This window comes from Perognathus longimembris, chromosome 4 (genome assembly GCF_023159225.1).
Source record: "Perognathus longimembris pacificus isolate PPM17 chromosome 4, ASM2315922v1, whole genome shotgun sequence".
NCBI lineage: Eukaryota > Metazoa > Chordata > Mammalia > Rodentia > Heteromyidae > Perognathus > Perognathus longimembris.
Genome location: NC_063164.1, coordinates 36,774,113 through 36,800,556, shown reverse-complemented (window position 1 = coordinate 36,800,556; position 26,444 = coordinate 36,774,113). Strand labels below are relative to the sequence as shown.

The 26,444-nt window shown below is 40.7% G+C and overlaps 1 protein-coding gene across 4 annotated transcripts in view; it reads left to right on the top strand.

Moving 5' to 3' along the window:
• Myo1b (myosin IB) overlaps nucleotides 1-26,444 on the top strand; it is a 166,655-nt gene that overhangs the window by 11,192 nt on the left and 129,019 nt on the right. For 3 of the 4 annotated variants that reach the window (XM_048345064.1, XM_048345067.1, XM_048345066.1), the window contains exon 2: nucleotides 15,819-15,962. In XM_048345064.1, coding sequence (XP_048201021.1) covers nucleotides 15,828-15,962 — 135 coding nt within the window. In that variant the 5' untranslated portion in view covers nucleotides 15,819-15,827. The remainder of the gene's footprint in view (nucleotides 1-15,818; nucleotides 15,963-26,444) is intronic. The other variant, XM_048345065.1, reaches the window with a different exon arrangement.

Sequence of the window (26,444 nt, the reverse complement as noted above, 5' to 3'; positions counted from 1 at the left end):
ATAGGATCATTTTGAACACATTACAGGAAATTGGAAAATGGAGTCATGAAAGATACTCATGAGCCTCCTACCTTAAAATATCAACTATAGGCGTGTCTGAATAATTCTAAACTTTTATGTGTATGTTAAAATATGATTATAATGAGAGAAGACACTTTCTGTATTTCTGCATAGCTTTAAAAACAACATTCTATTAATTGATGGAATTGTACATATTTATATGGTACAGTGTGATACTCCAATATGCATGATATTTACATACAATGTATAAATGATCAGATTCATTACCTCAGACATTATCTCTTTGTGTTGAAATTGCCTCATAGATGTTGAAATACATTTCATAGCTATATGTTATTCCACTGGGTACTATGATTTTCTGAAACATCCCTATATTTTATTGGGCACTCAGTTTCCTTTTGCTACTTTGCTGTTATAAATGATACTGTTGATAACCCTTTTGGTACACAGAACTTTCCCATATTTTTGGGTGATTTTCTGTCGTACCTACTGAGAATGAGGTGGTTGAGTCAAAGATTATTGTGAGGACTTAATGTACCTTTCTTTAATCATGGGGTGGGTGGTGTGAGTGGATTGGAAGGGCAGGAGAACAGGAGCGTGGGATAATGCCCAGATTTTCTGGTTTGAGCTAAAGCTGTGGTGGCTGGCACAGACTGGATTGCAGATGAGGAATGATGGGAAGTTGGGCATGGAGATGGTTGAGGAAGTTTCAGCACATCATTGGATCCCAAGTCCTGGATTTCAGGGAGAAGCTGGCGTCTAGAGTCCAGATAAAGTGGGTATCTAAATGTAGTTGAAGCTGTGGATGTGGTTAGAGGGTGGAGTGAGAAGAGAAGGCAGATGATAGAACTCTGGGAAACATTTTGTGAGAGAGAAGGAGAAGCCACTACGGAGTAAGAATGGGTAGGAAGTGACATCCAGGCAGAAATGAGCATATGGAGCTGAGTGGTAGAGTTTCAAGAAGTGGATGCAGTAGGCAATTATAGGTTGTGACATTGTTTTGAGATGGTTTCAATGGCATGTGTCAATGAAGGGAGGCCTAGGAGGGGAGTCTTGGAAAGGTGGCAACATCGAGGTGGACCATGTCAAAAACTGTAACGGTCATGAAAACAGATCAGCGGTTTCTAGAAGTGGCTTGGTCAGATGACATGTCAGTTACCTGGGGCTTCTGTAAGGAAATACCACAGGTTGAATGGTTTAAATAGCGGAAATTTATTTTCTCTCGGTTGGATGCTGGAAGTCTAAGATGAAGGTGCCAACAGGGTTGGCTTTTTCCTGAGGCCTCTGGATTGCAGATGGCTGTCTTCTTACTGTGTCCTCCATTTATGTGATCATCCCTTGTTCTCTGGTATCTGTGTCCTTATCTCTGAGTCTACTTTTTTAGTGTAGACTTTGAGTAAAGCTTTTAAGTTTCCTGTCTCCAAATACACCTTTTGAGATACTAGGGATTTGGGCTTGTGTGAACTTTGGAAGGTCACAATTCAGGCCACAACCAGTAGTTTTAAGTCCAGTGACCTCTTTTTAAGCTGTGAAATTTTAAGTGAGGAAACTCAAATTAGTGGGCTTATTATTATTATTTTGGGGGTAGTAATTTGAACTCAGGGCTTCACACTATAATATATATGCTTTTTTTTAGGAAAAAGAAGTATGTGTGGGTACTTGTATTTATGTTTGCTTATGTAAATAATAAGAGAACTGCTGTGCCTTATAGAACATCTATAAATTAGTGTCCCTTACCAATTGAGCCATATCCCAATCCTTTTTTGTTTTTTTGCCAGTCCTGGGGCTTGAACTCAGGGCCTGGGCACTGTCCCTTACCTTATTTTGCCCAAGGCAAGCAAGCACTCTACCCACTTGAGCCACAGTGCCACTTCCACCTTTTTTTGCTTATGTGGTACTGAGGAATGGAACCCAGGGCTTCGTGCATGCGAGGCAAGCACTCTACCACTAAGCCACATTCCCAGCCTCCCCAGTCCTTTTTGCTTTAGTGATTTTTTTTCTTTTTAACCTGGGGTCACACTTTTATGCCTGGGCTTGCCTGGAGCCTCAGCTCTCCCAATCTGTATCACCTGAGTACCTAGGATTACAGGTTGAGCCACTATGCGTGGTCTATTGTATATTATTTTAAATTTGTGTTCTCCTCTCCATCCCATCATCTGAATGCACAGCTCTGCTCAGTTTTGCTTTCCATCAGGCCATGACCAATTGCTTCCAGTTCACTCATTTCCCCTTTGGGAATGTACTGCCTCCAGTCATGAGTCCCAATAAATGTGGTAGGTTAGGCCTTGTGATGCTCCCCTATCCTCCCCTCCCCCTAACAACTCTTAAGTTTTTTAAATAAAGGTCTGACTCCCAGTCTAGCCTCAGATTGCTTTTCCTCCAAGCATCATGGTCCACTAGGCCCTGTGTTACTGTCCTCCACTGCCATGATGCCTAGTCACTGTTGCCTGATTATGTTTCATAGTTTATGCTTTAAAAGTTCTTTCTACTTTATCATGCCCTCCTCATTATTCAAACATGGAGACCAAGTTTCACCTCATTTCTCAGATCCTTTTTGCATTGTAAGCTCTCCACACCAATGTTAGTCTTTATAATCCAGATCCTTTTGCGTTTTAAGCTCTCCACATCAATGTAAGTCTTTATAATCCTCATTTTCAGGTGAACCAGCTGCTTTGTGGGAGCACCTGCTTATTGCTTATACTGTTCTGAAGTATTTTCTTTTCTCAGCTTGATTGCAGATGCCTGGGAAGTGGAATATGCACCTGTCATTCTTCTCTAGGCTGTATACATCCCAGGTTCCCTGTGGGTTGTGGATAGTAACGTCTAGTGTGGTTAATCAGACAGTCCTGCCTGGGTGGAAGCTAAGGCCACTTCTGCCTAGCCACAGGGTATTGACCTACTTTCCCCTTCTTATCTGTGTGCAAAATATTTGTTGTACTTAGTGTGTTCTCCCTGTCACCGCGAATGTTTGTCTCTCCCTTTCATATGAACTGGGTGCTGAAGGGCTGGTTCACTCAGTGGGAAACACAATGGAGAAGGAAAGTTGGTAAGCAGTTTTAATTTCTGAGCTAGGAGGATCTTATGCTTATGCCACTGAAGAAGACCTCTAGTTTTCTCTCTGTTGGGGAACATACTTAAGGGTAGAACTCTACCTTTTAAGTTTTTAATGCCTTTTAATTGGATGATTTATAGTATTAATGATGTATTTCAAAAACCGTTCTTTCATATACACTACTTGTAGAAGCAAGTAAAATTTTCTTAATTGGATTTGACAATATGCTTTGTTATTGAATAATTTATTTCTTACCCAAACTTTATTTTATGGATCTTTACATGGTTAAGCTGATCCATTTTAAAAAAGGATTTTTTTAACACTATAATATATATATATTTTTTTAAGAAAAAGGAGTATGTGTGGGTACTTGTATTTATGTTTGCTTAAATAAATAATAGAACTACTATAACTTGTAGAACATCTATAAATTAGCAAAACTATTCATATTTAGTTAACATTATAAATGTAGATTATATAAAAATAAATTTTAGTAAGCATGTTATGTGGGACCTAAAATGATTAGGTATGGCATGCTTTATAAGTTAACTGTGTAATAAAATGCATTTAGAGATATACAAATTAGAATTCCTTTGATGTTAAACTAATACTTCCAACAATGAAAAAAAATGGAGCTGGAAAATGGTTCTACATCCCAGTGTAATTGTTGATTCAAATTAACTTTGGTCAGTTAGCTCACTGTAGCAATATAGTTATTTTCTTTTCAAATTACAAAATCGTTTTTCTCTTTCCTTTTTTTTTCAGTATTGGGGTTTGAACTTGCGGCCTCTTCTTTTTTAGCTTGCTATCTTGCCATTGAACCATGTCCCCAGCTGCCTTCTGAAATTTATATTATCCGGGTCATTTGGGGGAAACATCTTGGCTATTTTTGTTTGATCACTTCTCAACTAATAAACATTCATGGAATCCTAATGTAAATGTATAAATATCTCTCCCTTTGTTTACATAGTTTATTAGACTTTATTTTAGTAGATAACTGCTAGAGGGAGCTTCTGAATTTTTATTATCCTAGAAAACTTGCTTAGCTATGGCTACAGAGGCGTTGCTGAAGCTGCACTGTTAAGTAATGCATACTTTTCTCCTTCATGTAAAATTCTTGAGTTATAAACTTTTGCTTTCATAACTAAATTAGAAGAATAGCCAGTGCATTTTGCAGTTCTATGCATAGTTGTAAACACACAGAACATATTCATTGCAATTCAAGAGCTTTACTCACTGCAAGCCTATGACTGCATATCTCTTTCTATTCTGTGTTTCTTTAATACAGTGTTTTTTCTTTTGTTTTGTTTTGATGTGAGGTCAAGATAAACAGATACTTTCCTTTGCCACTGAGAAAATGTCATTGAGAAAGATTTTTGTGGACTGGCATTTGCTAGCTATTTTCCCCCCACATTCCTTTGATTCAAGAAATGGAGAACTCAAATCTTTCCAGAGTTAGCCTTTTTTGTTGAGTCAACAGTGATAGAAACTGGGATAGAATCTTAGGAGATAATCTTAGGAGGTGTTATACATTCTTGTGGGGAAACTGAGACCTGGGGGTGGCAAATGTGGCCAAGGTCTCAATGTGTATTTTCCCTGAGCCACACCACAATCACTCTGATTGCTGTGCCATTGCAGATTGCAATGCTGTTTCCCGGAGGGACAACTTGCCTGCTTACCCAGATAGATAGAATTCACCACTATGAATCTCTCCCTTGTCACTACAGAGAGCCTGATCCTAGGACAGCCCACGTTTTTCAAAGCACTAGTTATGCCCTGGGAACCTTCTGGGCTGTTTATGTGAGTGTCTTTGTTCAGCCAGCAATCTTCAAGATCTGATCTGGAGTCCCCCTCAACCACTTCCACCACCAAAAAAAAAACCCCAAAACACCAGACTGGAACAGGAATCTCACTGAGTATTTGCCATGAGTATATCACCATGCCTTTGATTAATAATGGGAACATGCTTTTCTGATCTAATCGAGTATCAAGAGAACAGAGGGATGGGGATGCAGCTTAATGATAGGGCATTTGCCTGGCAGGCACAGGGCACTTGGGTGCACAGGTGTGAATGGTAGAGGCAAGAGTCAGGAGGCTATGGGGTGGGGATATGAGCATGTGGAACAAAATGGGATCAGGACTCTGATTAATGTTGATTCATTTAGGAGGGAAGTTGGTTTGTCCTGGTGGCTATATTCAGTCTAACAGTCACTTGACATTCCTGGCAATGCCCCCACCAGGACCAATCAGATCTGTGCTAGTTATAGTTGAGTAGTTTTACATTCACCCATGGGCTTCAGGGTCTCAACTTTGCCAATCCAAACACCGTCCGCTTCTTGGAATCTTTATTTTATCTGCCTTGAGGGAATGAATGGAGAAGTCTATGGGTTATAATTAGCACATTCCCTTGTACAGCTGAGTTTGTGTTTCTGGATAGAACAGTGGTTTATAGTTTTTGGCTACCTTGTCCCACAGGGACACGTAGTCCTTCAGACATTAGCTCATTGATTCTCATAACATCCAGTATGAGTTGCGTAGCATGAATATAGGTTCCCCCTTTAGCTAGGGCTGCTTGCTGTGCCTTCTGGATTTGGGGGGTTATGGCAAGTGAGGGATAGGTACAGTAACTTTGGGAGTTGGAGAAGACAGAGCCTGACGTGGCTTTCTGATTGAGCCTTGCAATGCTCCTGTCTGAAGCTAGTCTGCCCTTTGGCAGCCATTCCTGCCTTGACATCTGGGAAATGACTGCAGGGACAGTGATGCTGGTGGCTGCATTCCACCTTCAGGGTGTGAGACCCCAAGGAAAGTCTGCTGCAAATGACTCAGCTCCCCAGGTTAGTTACCTGGACATGTGTGCCAGAAGATAGAAGATAAGCCACAAGAGTAGCTGATTACTTCAGAGTCAAAGGAAGAAGTGGAAATTGGGAAGATGGAGGAAATGAGTGTCTAATAAGTTTGCCTTCTCTGTCTGTGTTAACAACTTAGGTTGTGTTAACGTCTGAAATTGTGTATCAAAAATGTGAATCACAGACACGAATTCCCTTGAATGGGAACCCGGGTCTGTGATCATAAGGCCTATGTATGTTGTAACATATTGTGAATCAAAAGAATCCTTTGTGGTAAGCTATGGCTTCAAGACTTCTGTATGTAGACGTGAAACTTATTGTTAAGGCACTCTTCAGTGTTGTGAATGGCTTGACAATTTAAGGAGTTAGACTGGAGGCTATATGAATAATACAATGAGTGAAGACCAGTCTCAAACCTGTTAGGAGGGCTTCTTCACCTTTGCCCTGGCTTTCCCAGAAACCAGATGTGTGACTAATGGTTTCTCTGTTACAAGATTCCCAGTATCCCAAGTTCTAGTTCCTTGCCTTTCAATTATAAACAAGAATCACTTAGATAATTTGCTCACATGTTAAAATCCTTCCCAATTAGTCTAAATGATATGTTTGTTTTAATCACTTTCTACAGTTGGAAATAAAGCTGTCTCCCTGTCACTTTATAAATGGTAACGTTTTAGATATTGTTTTCCAAATCCTTTATAATTGACTATGCTGAGAATTGAGGAACATCAGAGCCTAATTTGTGCCTTTTCTTGACAAAGCCAATTTTTCCTTGCTCTGGCAGATATAAGCTTTGACCTTGATCTTGTGGTTCCTAGCTCATCTCTGGCTATAGGGCTGGTCTAGATTGGAGACAGGTTTTTTTTTTTTTTTTTTTTTAGGCATATAAGTGTCCATTGCATTTATCTATTTATTTTTAGTCCCTGTTTAAAATTATTTGATTTTCACTGCTGGTAATTTAATGTCCTTTGTCTTAGCTAGAGTTGAATGTTAGGCAATGACATACTCTATGGATGTCTTTGATTTGTGCCTGCTCCTTTTCTAATCCGGGAATCTAACAAAAGCCCCCCACTAACAGCAATCCATTCACTATTCTTAGCAGAAAGCTTTAGAGAAAGGATGGAGGCGGGGAAGTTGTCCACAGGTACTGGCTCTAACAATGGACTAAAGGATTGGAAAGTTAGATAACTATAATTTGTGAGGTAAATGCTATGGATAAACACACCTTATATAAATGTCTCTTAGCAAGTCTGTTGGCAGAAATGAGGGCCAACAGCATCTGAGCCTTTTCTCAAATGCATGTCAGCCTTTTCTTTCACTTGCTCTGAGTGATTGCAAAGCACCTATGTGGTCTTGTGTGGCCCACAAGCCCTGTAGTACTGTCTCCTTTGAGAACCATGCTGCTTGTCTAAATTGTCCTGAAGAATCTACTCCCCAGTCCAGTTCCCCTTTAAGTTAGGGAACACTGAGCACATCATGTCTTGCCTTCTGGTTCTAACTTGAGTCTTCCATGAAGCTCTTTGATTGTTCTATGCTGATTATCATCTAGATGAGGAAAGTAGAGATGATGGAAATGGTGTGGGTCAGAAGACTGGGCTATGCTCTGAATGTATTTATTCATTCACTCAACACACCAGAACTTGTGTGCAAGACAAGTGACCATGCTGAAGGGCTTTCACAGATTGTTAACTCAGCCTGCATGCTCCAGAGAGGCTCAGAGAGGCACAGTGATGGTGATGAGGGTGCTGTGCTTGTGTATTGGTGTGCTTGGCTCCCTTAACATATACCATAGACTATGTACACAACAAGTCTTAGTTTCTCACAGTTCTGGAGGCTGTGAAGGCCAAGGTGCCTGGTGAGGGTCTTCTTTCTGACTTGTAGACTTGTAAATACCTGCCTTCCTGATGTATCACCACAGGATGGAGAGTGAGCAAGTATCCGATAAAGATATTAATCCCGTAATGCCCTCCCCATGATGTTTTCCGAACCTAGTTAGCCTTCAGCCTGATCTCCAAATACTACAAAATTAGGTGATGGAGCGTCAATGTAATGAATTGCGGGGGACACAAGCATTCATTCAGTTCCATAGCAGTTGGCTTGCTTGTGGCAACAGCTTCTCATACTGGTTTCCATTAAGGGAGGATTTACTTAAGAGAAGATGGCCCAACTCAACCTCTTGAGGGCCTATAACTACACCACTGTTAGCATTTGAAGCAGCCTTTTTGTTTGCCCCATGGACTCTGTCACTGTGCATCATTCTTCATATATAGGCTTTCTGTGCAGGAGCCTTGGCTAGGTTCCTTCTCATGATACCTGAAGTATGGTCAGAGCCCCCTGACTGCGTTCTCCATGTACTGATGTTAGGTGGAAGCCAGTATTGTTAAACCAGTTAGCTATGACCTGGCTGAAGGTGCTCATGGAGACGTTGGCATGTTTGTGTGTTGTATGTTTGCCAAGGGGGGAGGGAACCTCAGTAGGGAGACAGAGTGAGGAAAAGGCAGGAGTCAGATAGGGGTCATTGGTTCTATGCTAAGGAATTGTTTCTTTTAACTGTGGTAAGACGTATATAAATAAAATATAATTTCAACCTTTTAAAGGGTCCAGTTCAGTAACATTAAGTACATTTGTATTATTGTGCCATCACCATCATCCATCTCAGAAAATTTCATGTTCCTATGCTAAAATTCTGTGGCCATTAAACACAGCTCCTTATTTTCCTTCCCAGACTCTGGTAACTACCATTTTACTTTGTCTTCAGGAATTTTACTGTACAGGGAATCTCCGGCGAGTAGAGCCACACAATAATAACTGACTTTCTTCACTTAGTGTGAAGTCTTCAGTAATCATCTATTTTTGTAGCATGGATCAGATTTCTTCTCCCCTTTTTAAGGCTGAGTTCTGCTATGCTGTTTCACATATATCAGTTACATTTAGTTTATTCTGCCATCAATAGACACTTAGATTCCTTGCACCTTTTGGCTATTGTGAATAATTTTGTTGGAACATGGAAAGTCTCTGTTTTCACTTTTGGTATATACTCAGAAGTGGAATTGCTGGGTTATATGGTGACTGCTTAATTTTTTTGTTTTGTTTAAGATCTGATAAGGAATTGGAATTTTGGCTTGGAGGCACTAGAAAGTCCTAGTAGGACTTGGAGTGGGTGTACCTGATCAGACTGTGATTTTTAAAAGGTGACTTGAATCCTGTGGCCTGGAGCTGGGAAGGAAAGAAAGGGCTGGTGGGGGCTGGCTGGCGACACCAGATCACGTTAGCAGGCTGTTGGGGAAAGGATGGACCTGAGTGACTGAAGTGATATAATCAATGAAACAAGTTGATTAGAGGGGAGGCATTAGAGGTGGGGAGAAGAAGCCAAGGATGAGATTGTGGGTCAGTTGTGACTGGAATTTAGGTGAAATACATTTTTTTTTCTTTTTCTTTTGTATTTTTGTGTGAGCTAGTAGAGCTTTTTTGATGTGTGACAAGTGATAGAGATACCTAGTTGGTAGGCAAGATGGTGATAAAATGAGTTGGTAATTGGGGAAGGAAGAAGGTACAAAGGGAGCAGTTGGCCTTCTTTGAGGCTGGAATGAAAAGTGGTGGGGACATTGTTGGTGTAGCTCTACAGATTTGCTGTTCCTACCTATTTATTTCACATTCCTATCTTCAGATGACAAACTAACACTTGGAAAATGAGAAGCAAGGCCTATTTGTTCGTTATAAAGTCAGCAATTAAGAGAATTCTAATTAATTCAAAAGCATTTAGTTCCAAACATGGGGTTATTGGATTTGGTTGGTATTTTTGCTCTTCTATACATTTTCTAGTTTCCCCTCTTTCTCCCTCCCAGAGTGAACATATACTGCTTTTAGTCATGAAAGGTCATTTGACATTTCAAGAGTGGGCTGTTTGCTGGCCTCTCCTGATGGCCTGAACTTCTAGCAGATGGTGGGAGGAGTGCAGGGAGGGGAGGGGAGGGGAGTGGAGGAAGAGAGGTGAGAGACTGTCATTGTTCACTATGTCAAAGGCCTGCAAGCCAGCAGGACTCCATACTGTACAGATGATTAAACTAAACTGATTGGAAAGTTAAATCTAAGAGATGAGATGGGTGCTATTTAAAAAAGTCTAGGAAGGAAATTCCAGTGTTTTTAAGGCATTTGGCTCATGTTAGGTGCTGAACCACCTCCTCTAGACTTGGCTCCTCTTTTTCCTTTGTTTTGCTATGATGTATTTTGTTCATGAAATTGTACCACATTGGCTGAGTTGTCTTACTTACATGTGTTTTCCTGTCATTCTTAAAAAAGCATTAGTGATCTCATTGGGCACCAAGTGGCTCAATTCTGTTTCCTATCTTTTGTTGATACTATGTTTTTGAAGAAATGGATCAAAGTGCCTTGAAGCATTCATTATTTTGTCTTCTGGTCCTTTGACTAAACTAGCTGTGGCAGCTGTGAGAACCATTGTTGGTATGACTCAGTTGTGAATTGTAAATTTGCATACTTGTTTTCCCTTTGTATTTCACTCATTGCCTGTCATGTGCATGAAGATGTGCCCTGTGCTTCTGGGGAAATTAAAAGTGAATAAGACATGACTCTTGACATTAGCGAGCTAATTTTCTAGAAAAGGTATTATCATGCATTGCATACATGACCACTATAGAAAGAGGTTAATGAGAAGAGCTGGAGTCACATAAAGAACAATTGTTATTATGCTACTGCTTTTGATTGCTAATGACATTAAAATAGACATGTTCTAAATGTTCTTATTTAGAATTACCATGTAGTACATCATTGCTTTCATTAAGTTTTCCTACAAATAATTTTTTGCTTTGCTTTGAAAATTGTTTAAATTTAAAATATCATTAGTGGTGATTCTTTTTAATTATCAAAAACCCAGCTCTGATTTTGTTAAGGTTCTTTCAAATTTGGCAGACTAGTTTCAGTTTAAAATATTCATTTGTGTCTTATCTAAGATGCTTGGAGAACTTTGATTCAGTGAGCATGTAAGATGAGTCTTATTTCTGCTTATCTTCCATCTTTTGTTATCTGAATTTGGAGTAACTTCCCAGCATTATTGCTTTGATATTGAATAATGGAATGGTCCTGTGCTTTCTGAGGAGGTGCTCTTTTTTTGTCCCTGTGTGGGAGGAGGGTGGTGAGGCAGGGGAGGAGAAGTAACAGCTTGAGAAATGTTGGTCTTGACATTCTCAGTGGCATTGACATGCTAGGTAGCTTGTAATTTCAGGTTAGTGACGGGCTAGATTTATTAGATTTATAAATCTATAAGTAAACACACTGGATGGTTACAAATGAATTAAATGAAGTGTAATAGACCATGGAGAGCTCTACTAGTATGTAATCCTCTAGAAAGACTAAAACCCAACAAAATCAACACCAGGATAGGTATATCCAAAGGAGGCTAGTGTCAAGGGAAGAGGATAGGATGCATGAAGCGGGGAGGGTACTACGCAGTCAAGAATTCATTGTGGGGGCTGGGAATATGGCCTAGTGGCAAGAGTGCTTGCCTTGTATACATGAAGCCCTGGGTTTGATTCCCCAGCACCACATATATAGAAAACAGCCAGAAATGGCACTGTGACTCAAGTGGCAGAGTGCTAGCCTTGAGCAAAAAAGAAGCCAGGGACAGTGCTCAGGCCCTGAATCCAAGCACCAGGACTGGCAAAAAAAAAAAAAAAAAAAGAATTCATTGTGTATACCACAAAACTAAGAAGAGTAAGGGAAGGGGGTTATATTGGGGTTAGAATATTGAAGGGGTGACACTGATTGAGGTGCGTGTATTCATAAACTGCTTTGTTGTATGGTACTTCCTTTATACAACTACTTAAAAGATAACTAACAAAATAAAATAAAAAATAAAATGTTAGGCCATAGATGGCCCTTTCAGATGCTATTTAGTGTTTATGTTGTCTCCTTTGTGTTTTGTTTATGTTATGTCTCCTTTGAATCTTGAGATTATTCTCTGACTATTTTAAATGATATTCTTTTGTTTTGTTTTGTTTTGTTTTTTGCCAGTCCTGGGGCTTGAACTCAGGGCCTGAGCACTGCCCCTAGCTTCTTTTTGCTCAAGGCTAGCACTCTACCACTTGAGCCACAGCGCCTTTTCTATATATGTGGTGCTGAGGAATGGAACCTAGGGCTTCATGTATACGAGGGGAGCACATTATTACCACTAGGCCATATTCCCAGCCCTTAAATGATACTCTTATGCCACAAAAGTTTCTAGTAAGTGAACTATGACACTAAATAGAGACAGTGATTTTGGAAGTGCTTGAGATTAGAGTAGCTGGGGGAAGGAACAGTTGCGATCATATGCTTTATTTTTCTTGGGTAAACCAGTGGCTAAGAAGTAACTTGCACAGCCATGGGGTCACCTGGCAGCAGGAAGTGAGCTGGTGTCTGGTGTGGAAGATATCAGCCCGAAACAGAGGAGTTCTGCTTCCACAGTCCTCTGTGGCTCACTGAAGGCTCCCCCTGCCTTTGTGTTTTGTAGAAAAGATTAGGTTCTTCATAATAAGGAAAGTTTAGCCATGGTATAGTACTATATATGGGGCACAGACTCCACTTCATGTCGGTGAGGGATCATAGACGTGTCTGTAATGATGCAGGCACAGCAAATTCCAAGCCTCAAGGTCATAGCTTAGTCAGTCGTTTCATTGTTCAGTACTGAAGATGACCATTATTTTGGAAGTTCATAAGAGATCCCTATGCCCTCTATTCCCTAAGTTCACGCAGCTACTTCAGGCTAGCATTACAAAGGTCTTCCTGGTACTGATGGTTTCTTTTACTAGGTAAGATGCTTTCTGTTGTAAATAATAGAAAATCCAACTCAATCAACTTCAACAATAAAGAGAATGAATTGGCTTACATCACTGAAAACTTGAGGCTTCAAGTGCTATTTGATCCAGAGGTTTGTGATGTCATTAGGACTTGTTACCAAATCATTCCAGGTGATTTCTCCTACTAGTCTCCTCCCTATGTTGTACTTCTCCTGAGACTGGCCTCCCTCACAAAAGCAGAGGTGCCTGCAGCCATTCTAAGTGTCACGTCTGCAAGACACACAATCCAGAGGTAAAAAAAGAACTTTTGTCCTAATAACCCAAGCCAGAGATTCATGCTTGGTTGCATATCCAGTCAGTTGCAGTGGGCTGGCAGATGGCTGGAAATGTGTGTTGAGTGACTTGCTAAACCTGGAACACAGGATAGAGTCTCCTCCCTACAACATGGATTCTCATGAGGGCTCTCAAGAAAGTGAATGTCTATACGAATGTAAATATATGGGTATTTGTACGCATGCATATATGGGTGTCTTAATATTATATTATACATATTTACATACATACACTCTTAATTTGATATGTGTACATGTGTCTGTCAGGCAAACAAGTGTCCTCAGTGCTCTGTGTATAATCTCATTCTGTTCCCCCTGGAGCCTGATGTGAAATCTTCTGGTGAAATTTGTTCCTGTGGTCTGCCTACTTCTGTCAAATTTTTTTTCTTTTTCTTTCCTTCCTTCCTTCCTTCCTTCCTTCCTTCCTTCCTTCCTTCCTTCCTTCCTTCCTTCCTTCCTTCCTTCCTCCCTTCCTTCCTCCTTCCCTCCCTCCCTCCCTCTCTCTCTCTCTTTCTTTCTTCCTTTCTTTCTTTCGTTCGTTCTTTCTTTCGTTCTTTCTTTTTTTGCCAGTCCTGGGGCTTGGACTCAGGGCCTGAACACTGTCCCTGGCTTCTTTTTGCTCAAGGCTAGCACTCTCTCACTTGAGCCTCAGCGCCACTTCCAGCCTTTTCTGTTTATGTGGTGCTGAGGAATCGAACCCAGGGCTTCATGTATAAGCACTCAACCACTAAGCCACATTGTGAGCTCCCTCCCCAAATTATTTTCTTTTGGTGTTGCAAATATAGCAAATAATTTCATTGAGATATCAGTGTGAAATAAATTGAGGCTAGGATGGTGGTCATAATACAGGAAACAAGGTCCTTGTGTAGAAAGATACAGAAGGCCTCCCATACCATTTCTTCTGCATTCTGTTGTATCTTTTTAATGAGGGAAGTGGTCCTTCCCCCAAATACATACTTGCTAAAAAGACAGAAAACAAAACAAAATGCCAATGACTAAATGAATCTTGGTAGTATTTTTCAGTTTGGCTTGCTTTGTGGTTATGTATTGGTTTGTAGAAATTATATTTCCAATTTACTTTTTTTTTTTTTTTTTTTTTTTTACTTTTTACCAGTTTTTGGTACCTCAGCATTTATTTTGCCCCTTACCCCTTTCACATTATAAGGTTAGATGTATGAAAGCTGGAGCCTTTATAAACTTTCTTGGAAGTTGCATTTAGAAGATGGTGAAGAAGGTGGAATTACTGAGAGAGATTGGTGGCTTAATTAGTGTTACCTGCAGCAGAGCTGCCTTGTTGTTTCTGCAGCTGTTTCTATAAATACACTGACTCTGTACAGCAATCCACCTAGGGCAGAGATCTCATTCAACCACTTTGCTTAATTTAATTTGCTGATTTGAGATAGTTATTTTTGAAACTGTTCTCAGGTTGGCTTCCCTCTAAATCCCTAAGCTGTCTTCCCTCGTCTGCCAAATTATATGTAATGTATTACAACTAAAGTGTTTTTGGCATTACCCACATCTGACAACTTGAAAGTTGATTTGGATATTAATGTATTGTGACAAAAGTTGGGCACTCACAGTTCTGTTCCTGTGAATGTCTTTCCATGGATGTTGGCGTCCAGTGAATGTCTTTCCATGGATGTTGGCGTCCACTGTGTTGTCTCCCTGGCTTCTATTCCATTCCCAGAGATTGGGATATACCTCCCACCCTCACCTATTTGGTTCCCAATCAGAGTCAAGGAAGCTGGATCCCAGACGATTTAGCTTTCCTCCCTTGGATAGTGTACTACGCATCAGTAGAGAAGGCAGAATACTGTTAGTGGGCCTCTACTTGGTAGAGTCTTTCACCTTGAACCAAAGGGGAAATTTTTGGTCGAGTCATTATATGTTAATTTGATTTTACTTCTGTGATAATAAATCTGTTAGAATGAGAATTAAGAACATGGAGGTCATTCTTGAAAGGTTACATTATGGAGACAACTTATATTTACCATTACCAGTGGGTTTGTGTTGTTCTTTGTAAGCACTGTCATGAATCTGGAATGAAATCTCCTCCCAGATACAATATTGTAAGTGGTGTAGTGCTTTAACACCATGTACAAAACACTTGTAAGTAATCCTAACATGTTCAGTTTTCTTATTGTAAAATGGAGATAATAAAACCTACTTTATAGACCTATTGAGAGGATTCAGTTAGTTAATGCATGTGAGGTATACACTGGCTGACAATTGACCAGCAAGTGTTAGCAAGCAGCATTAAAAACACCCCACAATATTATTTCTGGGGAAAAGGCATTCTGAGTTTCATTACATAATGATAGAGGATGTCATCATGGAGGAGCAGGTTGAGTGGGTTCAAATGTGACACTGGGGACCAAGGAGAAAGGATAGTTTGGGTGGTTGTGCTAGAATTTTGCAAACTCAGCTGGGGAGAGGAAATAGTGGAAAGAATAAAACAGAGACCCTGACTTTTTAGTGGCTGTTTCTGTGGGTTGACTTTGCCTGTGAGAAGGAACTGAGGAGGTGGTTCAGTTTGGGCTGTGGATGGACTTTGCCTGGGAGAATGGATTAGGCAGGTGGCTCATTTTTGGCAGCAGGTTGGCAAATAAGGCAACTTCAGCAAGCCAGTGGCTCCTGACGTAGGTTGGAGGGAGGGAGGTGATGACATTATGTAAGGCAGGTGAAGGCCATTTCATGGCCTTCTTCATGGCCTTCAGTCATGCCAAGAAGTCATTTGAAATGGTTTTTCTCATTTTAATTGCCCTCCATTCCTTCTCAGCAGGAAACCATGGCCAAAATGGAGGTGAAAACATCACTTCTGGACAATATGATTGGAGTTGGAGACATGGTTCTTTTAGAGCCTCTCAATGAGGAGACCTTCATCAACAACCTCAAGAAGCGCTTTGACCATAATGAAATCTATGTGAGTATGCCTGAGCATCACCTGCGGGGTGGGGATGGGGGTGAGGGTGGGGGGGGGGTCAGCTTTGTATTTCATGGCGGAGAGTTGACTTTTAACTCCTCTCTGTTCCTTACACTCCAGAGTTATTTATTCATGTCCTCAGAAAGTTTTGAGTGTTTGCTGATTTGGCATAGGAATAATATTGACAAGAGTCAAGTGCATCTTTCACAATGGTGTTCAGAGAAGATTATCTGTGTACAGAGTATTCGAGTGAGGACTGGGGCCACTCTAAAGCACATACAGGGGAAGAGGTGTGTTTTAAGTGATAGATCAAGTGCAAGGCTCTGAGTTCAAATTATACTTCCCTTTCCCCCTTCAGTTCAGAACGAGTTTTGAAATCCCATGGACATCTTCTGGGTTGCCTTCATAGATTAGCAAAGTCCAACCATTTTGAAGTTATTGGTTAAGATACAAGGCAATGAACTATCAAAAAGACGTGAGCCATCTTGGCATTTGTTGTTTGTAGGTACTTTTCTTAAATTACTACTAAAGAATATGTGCTTGGTTCTTGGAGATTTGGGAAGAGTCTTGTCTTGTACAGAAAGTATGATACCATGTGCAAAATGTAGTTATATATATACACTAGTAGAAAACTGTGTTGTAAAAATTTATTAGAAAGGACCTCACAGTGTTCTCTAACTAGCAAGTGTTCTTAGTGTATGTAAAATATGAGTAAAAAATATATTTGTGAGCCAGGTTCAAATGGCTCATGCCTATAATGATAGCTACTCAGGAGGCTGAGATCTGAGGATTGATATTCGAAGCCAACTTGAGCAGAAAAGTCTGTGAGACTTATCTCCAATTAACCACCAAAAGGCCAAAGTAGAGGTGTGGCCCAAGTGACAGAGCACCAGAATGAAAATTTAAGGGAGAGCCACAATACCGGCACAGGAAAAAAAATTGTCTACATCTTGTCAGGATTTATGTAAAGCACAGCACTTGCATCTTTGGAGGGAAGGGTAAATTGTTAACCCCTCCAAGGAAATGGGGTAGTTTTTCCGGAGCCAGGAACTGAGAAAGAAACAGGATAGATTGAATACAAGTGGTTTTAATAGATTTTACCTTGGTTATGAGCTTTCTTTTTCTCTTTTTTGACTGTCCATTTATTATTAGGGAAAACTGGATTATTGGGACATGCTGCTTTTTTTTTTTTTAAACAAAATGTAGTAAAGTGATATAGATGGGAGTAACTTACTTTTTTTTGGCTGGTCCTGGGTCTTGAACTCAGGGTCTGAGCACTGTCCCTAGCTGCTGCTGCTGCTTTTTTTCTTTCTCAAGGCTGGTACTCTGCCACTTGAGCCACAGCTCTACTTTCAGCTTTTTTTTTTCTTTATGCAGTTCTGAGGAATCGAACCCAGGGCTTCATGTATGCAAGGCAAGCACTCTACCACTGGGCATCATTCCCAGCCCCAATAACTAACTTTTATATGACCAGTACATTAAAATTATGTGTAAAATTTTAAGCTGTATTATAATATTTTTGACCCATATGACTTTCCTTCCTATGTAGCCAAATGTCTTAGTCTGCTTGTGCTGCTGTAACAAAATGCCATCAGTCATGTAGCTTCTATAGAACAGGAACTTATTTCTCCCAGTTCTGGAAAGTCTTAAGATGATAGAACTGGCAGATGCAGTATCTGTCAAAGACTTGCCTTCTAGTTCTACTAAGTCCCTTTCTCTTTGTTCTCATATGGTAAAAGGGGAGTCCTGTGGGGCCTAAGGATACTAGTCTCACTCTTGAGCCCTCTGCCCCATGGCCTGATCACCTTCCTGTGGCCCCTAAACAAACCGTCATACTTGTGATTAGGTCTCAATTAGGTCTCAAGTTTGGAGGGATGCTCACATTCAGATCATGAGACTGAACACATTTCAAAGATTACTTCAAGAAAGACTAGTCACCCTTTGGAAATCAAAGTTTTCATCCCGGTAGGTATTTGTTGGAGGTAGGGTTCGGATGATGGTTACCATCAGACATGATGACTCCTTCTGTTGGAATATTAATTTGATAACTGAAGACTAAGCAGAGGTGTGGTTTCAGCTCAGGGTTTGTTTAAAAATGCTGATCCAAATGGAAAAGGCATCAAATGCTGCTGCACAGCAGGGAAGTGGCATTTTTTGGCATGGCAGTGAGGCCTGGTATTGCTTTCCCTCCTAGGGTAGCAGTTCTGCCCTCTGGAGATCCTGATGGTTCTACAGCTTTAATTAAAATTATGGCCTGATAACAAACAAAAGACAGCCTTTAAACATTGCTCTCTGAGATGGAGATAGGAGGAATCACTTGCGGAAGTAATGTTGCTGATCATTTTTCTTTTTGGCTCTAAGTAGCACAGTTCACCTTTAGATGAATTGAAAATAGAATGCAGTAGAACATTACATACATTTGAATACCTGATTTGTTGTGGCATTAAAAAATGAAACAATCCCCTTTTTAACAGAATGCCAACTGCTAACATTTATGAGTCTTTAGCAGACAAAATGTCTGGGTTTCAATCGTACATAATTTTATTTTCAAAACTATTTTTGGAATGCCTTTTCTGCTTACAAAACAAAAACAGAAAATTGACTTTAGCTTCCAGATACTGAGATCAATTTTTGTTTTCCATGGTATTTGAAGGCCATTTCCATGAATTGTATGCTTTCATTTGTAATGTCAAAACATGGCATATTGAAAGGCAAGGCATTCTCTATTATAAATTTAAAAATGCAGATTATATAGTAATATAAATAATAAGGGCCTTTTTTTTTTTAAGTAGGGTGGTCTTATTTATGTGCTGTTCTCTAAGTTTGAGTGTATTTGTGTGTACATGGAGACAGGCTTGTTAACTTTGAGCACCATGTAGGTTGGGAAGGGGTGTGGAGAAAAGAGCAGGATTACTCTTGTGGACCTCTGTATTATATGACTTAAGCATATATTGCTTTTGTAATTAAAAAGTGCTTGATAAATTTGATTACCATACTTTACAACCCCAAATTCCTTATATCCTACCCTTAGGAAATCAATTTCTGGCTCTTAAAATGATAATATTCTGTCTTTGACTTCCCCCAACCCCACATGTTGCTATAAAATTGTTTAGCCTGATACAAGTCTAAACTAATATGATATGTCACATTTTACTGTCTGGTTTTTCACTGTTTTTAAAATCTTTTCCAGGAAACAAATATGTGTTCAAAAATTTTGTGTTTTTAATCTTGTAGGTTTGTTTTATATTCTAGGAGACCCTAGGTGACTCTCTAGGCTGACCCATCATGTGAGAATCCTGAGTTGTCATTTTTATATTCAGAAGCAAGCTTTTACATAGCCTGAGTAATTTCGTGTGTGAGAAAATTCTACACCTAAGAATTCTTTTTTGTTGTTGTTGTTGGTGGTGGTGGTCATGGGACTTGAACTCAGTTCCTGAGGGCTGTCTCTGAACACTGTCCCTGAGCGCTTTTGCTCAAGGCTGATGCTCTACCACTTTGAGTACAGCTCCACTTCCAGTTTTCTGGTGGTTAGTTGAAGAGTCCCTTGGACTTTCTTACCCTGGCTGGCTTCGAGCTGATTTCAGCTTCCTGAGTAGCTAGGATTATAGGTATGAGCCACCAGCCTCTAACTTTAGGCCAAATAATTCTTGCCATCCATCTATCCTTCCTCTTTCTCTTTCATGTACTGGGAAAATAGGAGTTAGTTGCACTTGTATGGAGCTCTCATGAGGGATTGCTTTGCCCTGGAATCTGAGTTACCAGCTCTGGAGTAATCACAAGCTCTTGTGTCCTCTGGATCTGCAGATAGCTGACTCTGGAGGTAGACACCATTGTGAACTTGTCTTCCCAAACCTAGAGCTCTGGCCAGGATAAAGTTTTTTGGACTTAGTCATTGTCAGATTATGTTTGGATATGTTTGTTGAAAGTGGTGACCACCTGGCCCAACCTGGTTTAAACAGTGAGAGAAGACTTACTCATTTGTATACCCAGGAGTCTAGAGATAGTTCTTTGAGAATTGGTTTTTAAGAATTGGGTCATTGGTGTCACCAGGTCTTTGTTTTTTACTGTCTGTCTGCTATGCCTCCATGGTTGTCACTTCATTCCTAGTTTCAAACTAGCTGTAGCAATCTAGGCTTGGCATTCATTCATACCTTGTACTGTCTTGGAAAGAGTGCTTTGCTTCTAGCAATCCATGTGGGAGTCCTGAGGTTCACTCTAGGCCAGCCACTCGAGTCGTGTACCCTTCTTAATCCATTGGCTCAGTTGGCCGAGTGGCTTAGGGAAAGGTTGCCTGCCTACTCCTAAAATTGGGCTTGGGTACAGTTTTTTCCAAAGATGGGCTGAGTGTGAGGAGACAGATCATCCAACCAGCATCTTAGAAAGATATAGGGAATGGATGCTAAGGAGGCTACCTGCTATAAACCCCTGGCTGGTTTCATAGGGAGTTGTGTAGTTAAGTGGCTTTATTAATGTTGGTACAGTGCTAAAGGGTGTGCCCCATGGGAAGCATTTATCAAAACTTCTAGTCTGCAGGGGCACTGGAAGACAAGCTTCCCACATTGCTCTTAGGTGAGCTTCTAATGGTAGAAAATAGGAATTAGGTTTTTTCCAGGGGATCCGGAGCATAGTTGAAGTCTGTCTCCTATAGAGGAGTTTTGCTGAAGTCTTCCAAAAGGAATTCGACGTTTTACTGTATTCTGTAATGTATATAGGTTTATTTTAGTCTGTTATACTCTCTGCACCTCTCCTTTGAGTAAAAGGCAAGCTCCAGGAATATCTATCTGTCTTTTGCTTTGAGGCAGGCTTACACACTTAAATAGCATGCTGTTGATTTATAGCTTTTTGTGGCCCCAAGAAGTCTCTGAATCCAGGACACTTCCAGATGGGCTTTGCATTTACAGAGTTGGGACTATTTACCTGGAGATAGAAGAGGGTCAGGTGAGATGAGATAGAGGGAAACATGGGGCTGATGGGGAGTAAACAGGCTCAGAGACTCTGTTTCCTCATTCTTGGCCACATACAGTTCAAGCTGGGACCAGCTGCAAGACGTGCAGTGGGGAAAGAGGCTGGGAAATGCTGGTGGGGACATTCCAGAACCCTGCCTTTCTGAATGCTTTCTGCCCTTTGTCAGACCTTCTGGCCTCTCCATCCTTGCCTGCAGGCCAGATTGCACTGGTGGCAGGATTTCATGTGAACTTTTATTGTGATATAGGAAGTGGCTGAGCTGAGACCAAGCCAGACATGTTCTGTTTTTAGGGTGACTGGTCAGGACCGTGGTTCTGTTCAGGAACAGGAAAGCTGCAATTTAGGTAAGAAAAAGGTTCTGGGCAAATTTGGAAACTAAAGGACCAAGGTGTTTGTCTTCTGACAAAGAAGTATTTTTGGTTCCCATCAGTAAATTTAGTTTGTTTTCTATGTGAATTTTTCAGGTTAGGAAGCTTGCAGTTATAGACATGTGAATTAGTCCAATTTTAGGAACATATGTTAAACTAATTGTTCATAGAACAAGTAGTTAAAATTGTCTTTAGGTTTTAGAAGTTAGTACTAGAATTAGTAGTTCACAGAGACGGAGCCATGCACTTTAATCAGAGATATTCAACTATAAGTACTGTATATTTGCCTTAAAATATTGCACAGCTAATGAAGAGTGACAACACACACATTATGTAATTCTGGTTATTCATACATGTATTTGGAGTTTCAAAAACTCTTCATTTATATACATGATAATCGTTAGTGTATAGATATAAACATTCTGGGGAGTACTTATTTAGCATAAATATAAATAAATTACTGAAAACTTCACTTAGGATAATATTACTGAAAACTTGACTGACTTAATATACATTTATCATTTCACTTTGCTTTGGGCCAGATGTTCAGGCCTGGCCTCCCGGGGTCCTTACCAGAGAGAGCTTCAATCTCCTGAGCTTTTGATCTTTTACAAGCTCGTGGGGGCTGTTGGCAAAGATTAGGGTTGGAGTTCAAATCTAGGTGAGTGTAATTTTTGTTGCTTTGTTATTCCCAGAGTTTGTTTTTTTTTCTATTTCAAAATTTCCTTAATTTTTTTTTTACCTGGCAGATTAAGATAAGAGGTTGTGCACGGTTCAAGGCTTGCCCAGGTAAAAAAGTTAGTAAAACTTTTATCTCAGAATAAACAAGATGAGTGTGGTGGTGCATGCCCATTTATTTTCCTAGCTACCTGAGATATAGAAGTAGGAGTAAGGTATGAGCCTGTCCCTTAGCAAAAATGGGAGACCCTATCTGAAGAAACAAAATAGAGCAGAACAGCCGTGGAATGTGACTTGAGTAATTGAGTGCTTGCTTAAGTGCAAATTCTTGAGTTCAAACACCAGTACTAGAGGGAAAACAGTCATTCAAAACTTTTCTGAAGGTAATGAATATTTTGGAAAAAAAATTCATAGCTGAAAATGTTTCTTTAATCAATCCCATTTCCAGAAGTAGTCGTATATAATCTTCCAAATCTGATGAAAGATTGATTTTCCTCTTCTAGAGTTGGAAGCAGGGGAAAGTGCTTTTTGTAGAGAATCCACATCCAGTAAGATTTAGGTGGAACAAGAGAAGTCATTAATGCCACCTCTAATTCTACCTAGGAAGAGGGCATTTCTGACTTGTTCCCATGATATATGTAGGCTAGATTGTGTGGGATTCTGTGAACGGTAGGTGTCCTTCCCAGTAAATTGATAAAATGAACTGTGAAAGTGACCATGTGTGCTTTCAGGAGTGGGCTTTTCTATGTGGAACAGAGATACCACATAAAGAGGCGAGATAAAGGCATGAAAGTACTAAATCATGAAGTTGATTGAATCCTTAGTACAGTCTATGTTTGCAGTTTTATAAATACTGTCATAAAATGTATTGTGTTATCAAGGTGATGTGCAGAGGGGTTACAGTTTCATATGTCAGGTAAAGTACGTTTATTTTTGGACAGTGTTACTCCTCCTTCCCTCGCTCTTTTTCCCTCCCACTCCCACCCACAAGTTGTATTCTTCATTTCCAGCATAGTATCTAGTACTAGTAGTATCTACTACTACTAGTAGTACTAGTACTACTACTATCTAGTACTAGTAGTAGTATCTACTACTGCTAGAGTTTATGTTCTTAATGATGAGTCCTACAGATTTTAGTTTACTCTCAACTTCAGATGATACCACTAATATGAAAGTTTTTCTAGTTTTCTAAGCAGTTGGCTGTGGGGCACACCTGGAAGTCAACTAGCTGGTCCCACCTGTTTCTCAGTCTTGGGGCCACGTGTGGCTAAGATGGCGGTGTCTAACAACAATGCGCAGCTGCTACAAGTATCTTTGGTTATAACCCGGAGGCTGTGGCGCCCCAGCTCTTCCGCCCTTGATGGGCAGCTCATGCCTTCCCTTACAGTCCCTAAATAGGTGCACATCCCTCCCCTTCCTGCCGATCTTAGACCTGATTGGCTCCTGTGCCTTATATTAGTGGCACGTACTTCCCCAATAAACGAGATCTTGCACCGACTTGACTCCCAGGCCGTCTGGTTGTAGTCTGGTAAGGGAGGGCTGGGTGCGGGTGGCCTGCTGATCCTTCTCCTTTCTTGGCTTGTCTGGTTGGGGCGTGCCTTCCCCATCTCTCCCTTGGGTCGGGGGAGCACGGCGGGGGGTGCCTAGAGACCCCAATAGTTGGCTATAATATGGATGAATGTGTCAGTTTTGGTACAAGGCAGTCTCAGTATGACCCGCATGAGCACTGGAAGTGCTGACCAATATTCCTGTCATTTGTAGGGCAAGCACTCGCCAGTGCAGTGGCCTGAACCCCTGGGATATGCAACAAGTGTATTCTGCTCTCAAGTCAGAGGTGCTTGTCTGTCACATGGTTCTCCCAAGTCAAAGTGGTAACAATCAAGTGGATGAGCTTTTTTCCTTCTGGAGATGGGAGAAGAGTTTTTCATCATGAGAACTGGTTAGCAAATGACTGACAGCTATATGTAGTCATTTACCTTTTTGAGCACATGGTAGAGGAGGAAGAAACCTTTGAGCCCAAGGGATACATGGCCAATTTTGTGACTAATTCACACGTACATCTCTTTGTATTGTCTGTCTAGAGAACAGAAAAGGTGTTCAGTGTGTGTGTGTGTGTGTGTGTGTGTGTGTGTGTGTGTGTGTGTGTGTGTGTGTGTTGGTCCTGCTTGCTGTTCCTGAGCCTCTTTGTGCTCAAGGCTAATGTTCTACTAGTTGCCACATCACCACTTCCTGCTTTTTCTGAGTAGTTGAGTCTCATGGACTTTCTTGTCTGGGCTGGCTTCAAACCATGGTCCTCAGATCTCAGGCTCCTGTGTAGCAAGGATTACAGATGTGAACCACCAGTGCCCTTCTACAGTACAGAAAAGTTTCAATGGTGGTTTTAGACTTGATTCTTAAAGAGAAGCTATTTTCTTCATCAAATTCTTCTTTGGAAACAGTGAGGGATAAAATGTAACATGGCTCTTGGGAAAGATATAGACTTTTTGCAGACTTAGTGAAGTTTGAACGAGGGCACTCACAGTCACTGTAAAAAACTGAAGTTCTCTCATCCATAGAATACCTTGGTGAGTTGTGTTGGGATTAAAGGGCATCTTCATCTATCATTTGATAGGTGGATGTGCTCCTGGTAGGGAGGGAGCACATTATAGATGCTGTAACTATGTGAGAAACCGGGAGACCCAGAATGGCTTTTTTTCTTTTAAGGTTTTAGATCTTGAGATTTTATTTAATGAGATTTGCCTTACTCTATTTTTTAAAATTTGATTTTATTGTCAAGGTGGTATTTAGAGGAGTTACAGTTACAAATGTTAGTGAATACATTTCTTGTGGAACATTGTTACCTCCTCCCTCATTTTTCTCCCATTTTCTCTCCCCTCATCCCTCCCCCTCAAATTAATTATATAGTTCATTTCCAACATTTTGTCTTGTGAGTATCGTTGTTGCATGGGGTCGCCATTTGTCCTTTGTATCGCCATTTCTTACTCCTGCTATAACAGAATGCCTAAGGCTGAGCATCTTATAAAGAGATTCATTTGATACATGATTCTGATGGGCGATTCTAAATAGCATGGTGCTGGAATGCTGGTCAGAATCTGAATGCATCATAATAGTAGCCAGGAAGCATGGGGGTGGGGGGATGCCACATGCAAAAAATGACATGGAAAGAAGTTAAAGGGACACGTGGACTGTTTGTCCAGGGAGTGTAAGGGGAGGCACAGAAATGGAGGCACAAAGGGCAAACAAATGCAGCAATGGGACTCACTGGAGACTGTGTTGAAAATGAATTATACAACTTGTTGGGGGAATGGGTGGGAAAAGCTGGGAGAGAGGGAGGGAAGGGGTGATGTTATCCAAAAGGAAATGTGCCCTTTGCCTGACTTACATAACAGTAACCCCTCTATTTTTAGCATTTTCAAATGAAAAAGTGGAACATCAATTTAGTTGACAAACCTTAATTTAGATTGATTCAGAAAAAATATTCAGGAGGAATTACTATTGATTAAATAAGAAAATTATATGTCAATAAAGATGAAAATGAGATGAAATTCAATAAATTAATGCCCATATCCATAGAAAAACACAAACTCCTGAAACAAAGGCCAAATGAGGTAGTAACCATGAGTAGATCTATAACAATTAAAAAGATTGAAATGATAATTAAGTATGCCTACGGAAGACTTCCAAGGTAGGGAATTATGTAGTAGATGACGCTGACTACTGGGTTTGGGCCACTTGAGATGTGGCAGGCACCGAGAGCAGGAAGAGAGGCTAGGCTGTCCAGTGTCTGGTATGCAGTTGAGGCCTAGTCTCCCTGGGGGGACTAGGGGGCTCTTGTGATCTCTCACCCTACCCAAGGAGGGAGCAGCACCAGATGGCTAGGTACTCTCCCACTGGTCTCCTGCCTTCTGGTGGGTTCCCAGTGGAGAACCCACACCAGATTCTTACTTAAGATAAGTACTCCAGGTAAAATGAAGACTGGTCCCATTGCTCAGACCTTGCTTCATGCTCAGCCTGGGATGTGTAAGTTTTTATATTTTGAGGTTCGATTGCATAGAGCCATGCTTCTAGACCCTTTTTACACTGCTTCTTTTGCTTTTTGCCTGGGCCCAAATCTCCTATTTCATGCTTCCCAGTGCACTGAGAGGATAGGTGCTGCTGTCACACCTAGCTATGGGCTGAGGAGTTTGTTTCTTTTTCTGCAGGCTGATCGTGATCCTCCCTCATTCAGCCTCCCGAATATTTAGAATTACAGGCATGAGCCATAGTGCCAGGATAAGAGTATTTATTCTATATATAGTTGTGTATCACTTATTGATGAGGAGATGTTATGTGCAGTGTGTTGCTAGATTCATGGAATGCATCATTCTTTTTGTTACACATTTAGTAACTATATTCTTTTTGGGCCACTTTTTTTTGGTTGTAGGGCTTCGACTCTGGGCCTGGGCACTGTCCCTGAGCTCTTCAACTCAAA